The 8065-nt window shown below is 41.9% G+C and overlaps 1 protein-coding gene across 1 annotated transcript in view; it reads left to right on the top strand.

The window, feature by feature from the left end:
- The first annotated feature begins 4847 nt into the window (after positions 1-4847).
- Positions 4848-8065, top strand: part of VAPA (VAMP (vesicle-associated membrane protein)-associated protein A, 33kDa) — a 17611-nt gene continuing 14393 nt past the window's right edge. Inside the window, exons 1-2 of the mRNA XM_010859115.1 lie at positions 4848-5895; positions 6230-6382. Coding sequence (XP_010857417.1) covers positions 5820-5895; positions 6230-6382 — 229 coding nt within the window. The 5' untranslated portion in view covers positions 4848-5819. The remainder of the gene's footprint in view (positions 5896-6229; positions 6383-8065) is intronic.

Here is an 8065-nt window from a genome sequence, read left to right as displayed (position 1 = left end):
ATCTTACTTTTCTGAATGTTGAGTTTTAAGCCAACTTTTTCACTCTCCTCTTTCACTTTCATCAAGAGGCTCTTTAGTTCTTCACTTTCTGCCATAAGGGTGGTATGTTTAAATAAAATAGTGAAGTTTGGCTTTTGTATTAATCTCGTGTCCATACTTTTGTAGTAATGAAACCTTATAAAAAGGTATGTTTAGTATTTTAATAACTATAAACCATCTTGAATTGATTCATTTTGTTTCCTGAAGTGGTCCTCTGTTTGTTTTTACACTAATGCTTCTATGATGACATTTATTTAGTACCTGCTGTGCCAGGGATTGTCCTAGTAGCTGGGGGCAAGCTGTACTTGAGACCAGTCTTCACAGAGCTCACATTCTCTCAGGTCTGATATTTCAGTATGTTTGGGGGAAAATGGAGTAAAGGTAAATAAAGTTAGGTAGCTTTATGTATTAGGGCATTCTTTGGTATAAAAGAGAAAAACTGTTTTCTTGGTGGAAACATTTCTGGAAATGTTTTTCCTGTGGAACCAAGGAAAACACAGTAACCATTAAAAATCTTTTTCCTGTATTACTGATTTGACTGCAGTTTCATGCCTTAATGCTGCAGAAGTCAACCTAGAATGGCTTATGAATTAGGAAATAAATACAGCCAGGTAGTTCACATAGAATCTATAGAGAATTTATGAGAATTCAGGCCCTGGAGACAAACCTGCTTTGACTTCCCACTTGCACGGTTCTGTGCTTGTCTGACCTTGGACAAGTGTTCTTATACTGAGTCACAGTTGACTCATCTGTAAAGTGAGAATAATAAGTAATAAAAGTATCAGCCTCATGGCTTGTTATTAGGGTTAGATGACATAATTCATGCAGAGTTCTTGATACTTGGTGAGTGTCCAGTAAAGGCTAGATTGTGAAAGCTGCTGTGATCACTTCAGGACGTTGAGTCTGCTTCGGTGTTGTGAGTGCTGTGGAAGGCATGGGACCCCTGGGTTTAGAGACCATGGTGTGTGATGGTCAGGGCACTACAGGCAGCGTCTTCATAGCTGTGTTGGTTTCCTTTGCCCTTCATTCCACGGGGTGACACACAGGGCTTCAGTGTAGGCGGGTGCTGCCCACGTGGTGGCTTTGTGTCATAGCTGGGAAACTTTGAGCCTAGGGCCCTGAATCTTTCAGGATGGGCTGCACAGAAACCTGCCTGACCTTTTTCCAGAGGAAGACCTGAGTTTTATCATGCTGGATAGTAGAGAAGCCTGCTCTCTCCAGGAGGAGGAACTGTCTTCCAGGGCTGTTGTCTCTGCTGTACATCCTTGGAAAGACTGACTGTGTGAAAGCCCCCAGGGCCTGCACTGGCCAAGCTGCAGAAATACCAGGACCCATGGAGACTGGTCTGCCAGCAGGCCTCCGAGTTCCTGGTCTAAAGGATGCCACAGCCTTTGCAGGGTACCATTCTTGCACACAGCCGTTTATTCTGGAGCCGCATCCCAGAGACCTTTTCTATTTCTGTAATGCTTCATGCTGTATTCAGGACCACGTATTCTGAAATAACATTTGATTCTCTTCTCAGTAAGCAGATACTATTGAACTCAAGTTGGTATACATGATGAGGTGTTCAGGAGTTTTCAGAACCTTGGAACGTAGGAAGATAAGATGGATGGACACAGATGGCTAGGTAGGTTGCTAGGTCTTACAGTAACAGCAGGTGTCAGTTGTAGAGTCTAGGTGATGCATATAGGACTATTCACAGTTGAGTTATTTTGATATCTCTGAAATTCTTCAAAACGCTGGGAGAAAAGGCAACTATTCTCTCCCCCCACCGCCCCACCCCACCCCCCGCCAGTCAGTTTTCTTTGTAACTAAACAAAGCCTGGCATTTAAAGAAAACTTTTAACAGCAATTTACATCAAAATATGGACAGATGATAACCAGTTTAAAGATTGTTTAGTCAGAGTGGTTCTACTTTTAGTTGTTTTTAGCTCAATTGTGTTCCTTTTAAGATTGGATGGTTTGGAGAACTATTTAAAAGGAAATCATTGGTCTAAATTTTAGATAGCCAGTGTTTCGTGCCTGGAATACATTTTTAGGTAAAGGAGTCAGGCCGGTCTCCCTAAGGACAGCCTTCCAGGTGAGTGGCCCTAAGCTTTTCCTACGTTTCTGAAGTCTGAGAGTACAGGTTTTTCCAGGCTTTTTAACACTGAGCCCACATTGAAGTATGTTACATTTCTGTCAGTTTGGGGCTGAGGCTAGGGTGCTGGTTTACGGGGAATGGTAACTGGTAGAGTTAGGGCGGAGTACTTGGTAACCCCAAGTGGCCTGGCTGCTTGAGAGGAGAGGAGAGGAGGGCAGCCTGTGTGGTGAAAAGGTAGACTTTTAATAAAATTAATTTTGTTTTGTTTCTTTTCCGTAAGAGAGTTTAAATGTAATCTGTATTGTGTGGAATTTTGTTTTATGTGGAATATTTTTACGTGTAAACAGTGAAATTTCATCTCTCAAGTAGGGAATACCAGATGGTATCTGCTTGGTGATTAGTTTACTACCAAATAATCTTAAATGGACTGTTGTAGTAATTGTGTTTCTAAATGTTAAACTAAGCATTTATGTTGGACACATGGCTGGATTTCTCTCAATTACAGGGATTGTTTTAGAAATCCTCAAAACATGGGTGTTTATTTCCTATGTAGTTTGCTTCAAATGTTTCACTTTTTCATCAGAAGTGCTTTTCACAGGTTTTTTTCAGTTTTTTTTTAAGGTTATACCAAGAGTCATCTTTTCTTTAAAAAAAAAAAGTACTGTTTTTCATAAAAGAAAAACCATGTGCAGTTGATAGAATTATCAGAGTCAGTAGCCGTGCAGTCACGGCCCAGGCTCAGAAATGGAACTTGGCTTCAGCAGAGCCCTCCTCCTTTCCCTGCACAGCTAACTACTCTTTTTTACGGTGACCATCTGCATGTTTTTCTAAACAGTTTAAACACCTAAGCATTAGGTGTTTAAAACACAGGATATTAGTAAAGCTGGAGAGTATTGATAGAATGCAGTAGTTTTTAACCTTATTTGACACAGTATCCCATTTTAACATTTTATATTTTGTAGTGCCCAGTATTGTATTCTGAGATGAAATTCATGTATGAATTACAACTACCAATGTACATAGTGAAAATCTTAATATATGCCCTGACTATAGCATACAGGAGAAGAAACTGGATTTGTAATAGGCATTTCGATGTGTAAGTGTTGGGTATGACTGTACTGGAAGACTAGTAGAAGATCTATCTTATGTAGACTGTACTAGATGTAGTGTATCTGTATATAGATAGATAGATAGTACATCTATATAGACTGTACTGGAAGACTAATGAAGTAGCCGGATGCCTGTGACCTCCCTCAACAAGTGAGCTTTAAGGGAAGTGAGGCAAGAGTTGTCTGGTGGAGGCTGACTGGTTTTCTCTAACGTCTTGAAATCAGGGCGAGAGAATCTTTATGCACGTGGGTGCACTCACATGACCGTCACCCACACACGTGTGCTGACTGTCCCAGACCTGTTGCAGGATTCACATGTCCTGAGTGGCATTGCTGTTGGTAGAATAATTTTCTGTATTGGTGAACTCACATTTTAGATTTTTGGACAAAGAGAGAACAGAGTTTTTGCAATAGATGTATTTCTGGAAAAGAGTTTGTTTTTTTTTTTTAGCAGTGTGGCTGTCTGGAGGGCTGTGTGCAGGTTTGGTGGGCCCTTGACTGCACGGGTCTGCCTGGGCGTCACAGAACACTGCTGTCCTGTTCCTTCCCCCAGCAGCAGCGCCTCCATTCCTCCCGTCAGACAGAATACCTACATTTAATTTTGTGAGATTCTCAGAGTTTCTGTGACCCACAAAGTGTAACATATCTCTACCTGAACCTGCTTCTAGCTATAAATCTGGTTCTTACGCTTGTGGTCATTAGTACTTGGTGATTTTGCATTTTAACCTGGAAAATGGCTTTGGACTCTGAACTGTCTGCTGGAAGCAACCCTTATTGAGAGACTTGGTTAGAGGGACAAAGCGGTGCAGAAAACCTTAGATGCATTTGTTAGGTGGGTTTGTTACAGGTGATTTTACATTTTACTAAGGAGGTTAACATATTCAGTTAAGAATTTGGTTTTAGTGAATTTTTTTTCTTTTGACGTATTATTTTCATCTTTAGATAGTTTGCATTTTCATGTCTAGAAAGATCACAGTCTGTTAATTTAAGATTTATATTCCTTGATGTGCAATCTAAAATGTGAGTAGTGTTTCAGAATTCATGTTGATGAAATTGACACATGGTCATTTAAAAAATCAGTTTAAAAAAACAGTTATTTTACCTTATTTTGAATAGTTCGCACTTTCCTCTAAAATAGGGGAGATTTTAGAAATTGAATTTAAAATGACAAGGTTATATAATTATGTTATGAAAATGCAGGATTGTTCTAAATTAAGATTCGTAAAATGTTAGCTGTTTTACTAAGAAACTTCTGAAAACAAACTTTTAAAAATTATACTTAGCGGTAATGTTAAAATCCTAGTTGAAATAATAACATAAAAATTGACACGTTCTCAGTTACCTGTAGTAACTTGTGGATTTTGAGAATGTTAGGAAATGGGATCTGTCTCTCTAAGATTCATAGTTTTACCAGTGGATTCACGTGGCAGAATGTAGCTGGGGGCTTCTTACTCCCGGGATGGGTGTGTGGGGATGGGGTGTCAGCTGCTTGTCAAAACGTGCAAGCAGTCGTTGTGCTGGGAGGAGCAGCAAGGGTGTGCAGTAATGTGCAGATACAGTGAGGGACTTGACCGTGAAGTGAAAGCTGAAGTGAAAGCGAGCTGTCCAAGAGATTGTAGTTCTCCTGTAGATTGTATATGTTAAAAAAAAAAAGCCTACTTGTTGATTTAAATACCTGTTTCATGTTAAAATTTTTTCTATAACTGGTTCTCTGCCTTTGTGTTTTCTTCTAATGTTCTCTTATTTCTAGCTCCTCCCTCTCATCCCAGTTCCAAATCTTTGTTAGAAAATATCTTTTACCTCAAAAAACTTTTAAGCACAGATTAGAATTAATTATTTCCTTGGGCTTGAAGTAAGTGCTTTTTCCTGGCCTTTGATTTGAAGTCTCTCTTTTCCTCTCCTCTTATCAGTTTGGTCTGCTTTCCACCCCGCCCTCCTCACACTGTCCTTCATTTTTGTGTGTTGTTCCCTTCAAGCCTTTGTCTTAGATAACTTCCCACTACTCAGCAAAGTGGGAAACTTGTTTGGCAGAGTTGGGGAATTTTCTCAGTCTGGGATCCTTACTAGAAACATTTTAAAGCATACTAGAAATATTTTACAGTTTTAAAAGACATGTTTATTCTCGTTTATTTAATTTCAGCCTTGAAATTTGATTTCAGCCTTCTAAAGGTTTTTTTTTTTTCCGTTTAGAAACCACTTAAAATTGCTTTTGGGTTAGTGAGAAGTGTGTGGTTGTTGCTTCTCATGGGGACATATTTTTTAAGTTCTATCTTCTGTCTCCTTATTAACCAGTATTCAGTTTATTGTCTAAATCTGCATAAAATGTCTTTAGGCTTTTCTTGAACTGAGAACTGTACTGTTTCTCTGCACCCCACTCTCCCCCTTTTTTAAAAACAAAAAACGGTCTTAGATTTACTTAATTCAGGCAGGACTGCATCACCGTTTGGTTTCTTTGTTTTGCAATTCTATGTTTGGGTGTTGAACCAAAGTTTAAAAAACCTTTGTATGTAGAGCATTTGACACAGTTATCTTAGTCAGCATGTGATGAACATGAGTGAGAGAAGGAGCGAGTGAGGGGATCAAAGCTGATGGAGCTGGGGCGGGACCACCTGTCTCTGGGCCTGCTGGCTTTAGGTGGAGAGACTTTGCCCTTGGCTCGGTCAGGTAAGTCTGAAGACGGGCTCTGGTTTGCAGGGCACTGGAGAACCGATCTTTTCAGTAATGTGGTAAGCATGTACTGGGAGAATACAGTTTGGGGCTTATTTCGTAAGTTGTGAAACTTTCAGAACACATTTTACTTGATGAAAACAAGAAAAGTTCGAGTAGGAATTTTATGGGTTGGTTAGCAACGAAGGAGAGAGCACGGCTCCTTGAGTCCCCACCTGTACGTGGACTTCATAAAGTCATGGTTTTGTTTGTCCAGTTTTGAATTCTGTTTTTGTGTGGGTGTGAATCCAGTTACATTTCCCCCCCTGTTTTTGTTTCTTAAATCTTACAGGCCCCTTCACAGATGTAGTCACTACAAACCTTAAGTTGCGAAATCCTTCAGATCGAAAAGTGTGTTTCAAAGTGAAGACGACAGCGCCTCGTCGGTACTGTGTGCGGCCCAACAGTGGGATCATTGACCCCGGCTTGACTGTGACCGTTTCAGGTAGCACATGTTCATGCTGCCCTCCCTGTGTGCACACTGCTGCAGAGACAGTTCCCCCTTCTCTTGGGGTGGAGTGGGGTGTGTTTGGGGGTGGGGTGGGCTGAAAGCAGTCACTGTCCGTCTAAAATGTTATGTTGTTCTTTATTTCTGCAGCTTACTACCACCACGTCCTTTGCCCTTACTATTTGGTCTTTGAAATTTTCTATCAGTTTTGGCTTTTCTCATCTCTCCCATAGATAACTAGCTGGTACGCTTTACATGCAGCTATTGAGGGATTATTCCCAGTCTTTTGCTTAAGAATGTACAGTGTATATCTTTGGCCAGTAACTTACAGTAGTTGATGAGGCTTCTGTCTTTACTGTGAATGCCATGTCAGTTTTGTGGCCCTTCTGTGTTTACTTGAAGTCCGGGGCCCATGGTGGCTCCTTCCTCACACGGATTGCTTGCTCCTGCCGTGGAGCACAGTCAGTGCCCCCAGACTGCTCCTTCTTCCCTCATGACACTGTCTCACAGTGGAGGCAGGAAGGTAGTCGAGGGTACAGGTTACTTAATGGCAGCGCCTCTCAGGCCCCACACCAAGACAAGTTACTCCTGTTTTCCGGCCGTGGTTCTCACCTTTGTGAAGGCCTGTCATAGCAGCACGGGCTTCTCCAGAGTAGAGTCTCTGCGGATACAGCCCAGACGTGTGTGTGTCAAAGCACACAGAGTATCCTGGGTAATCCTGACAGGTGTGACTAAGACAGCACACAGTTCTGTATCAGTGTTCCAGTTTGCAGGCCCACAGAGCCGGCTGGGGGCTGGCTCCTTGAGACGTTGTGCGGTGGAACCTGATGCCCTGCAGTTGAGGCCAGATCGCAGTCAGGGTTTGTGGGGCACCGAATCCTCCCTCGGTCCCTAGCCCCGGACGCAGAGCCTGGAGGCCCCGGAGAAGGAGTTTTATGGTGTGGCAGCCGGGCAGGCTTGCTGTCGTGTTTGTCCGAGCTGTCGGTTCATGGGAAAGGTGGCGGGCAGTGAGAAGAGTATGCAGTGGGCACGTGTGTTCTGGCAGTTGCTCTCTAAGGCCACAAGCCTACAGCTCAATTGGAAGAAGATAAAATAATTTCTATCCACATGGTTAAAAATGGGTTTTGGCGCAAGCATCTGTACCCTAGGAGTCCATGGAACTATTCAGAGTGACTTTCTTGGAGGGTTCTAATTCACAGAGCTTATCCGGTATTAGTGTTTTTTAAGAATATGTATATATTTCTCAAAGCACTTTCTCCCACAATAAGCCCCACCTTGTATTGAGCATCTGAGTTACTAAGACCTCCAGACACACTGGTTCCTTCCTGTGTCCACACGCATCCTTGATGCCTTTTCTCCACTTGGACCTTGGCACTCCAGCTTAGTGCAGCACCTCAGTGGGTGAGGGGTTCTCCATTAACACTTCGTCCAGCAGCCCTCCTTGATTGACTGCATATTCACTTAGCACGCACTTTTATGGATTAAGATTGTCTTTCTCTTGTTATGAGGTCTGTCAGCAAGTCACCTTCACATCTTTGTTTGAAGTTTTCTTTTTATTCAGTTTCTAGTGAATATCCTGGGGTGGTTGTTCAGTGAAAGGTGTTCCTGGAGATAGATTGTGCATTATCTGGATAAACGCACATTTATCCTGTGCGTTTTCTTTTTTTCATAATTTTGCTT

This window comes from Bison bison, unplaced genomic scaffold, assembly GCF_000754665.1.
Source record: "Bison bison bison isolate TAMUID 2011002044 unplaced genomic scaffold, Bison_UMD1.0 scf7180017864453, whole genome shotgun sequence".
In the NCBI taxonomy this organism is placed as follows: domain Eukaryota; kingdom Metazoa; phylum Chordata; class Mammalia; order Artiodactyla; family Bovidae; genus Bison; species Bison bison.
Note: the sequence above shows the minus strand (reverse complement) of the source record. Positions and strands in the feature narration are given on the sequence as shown.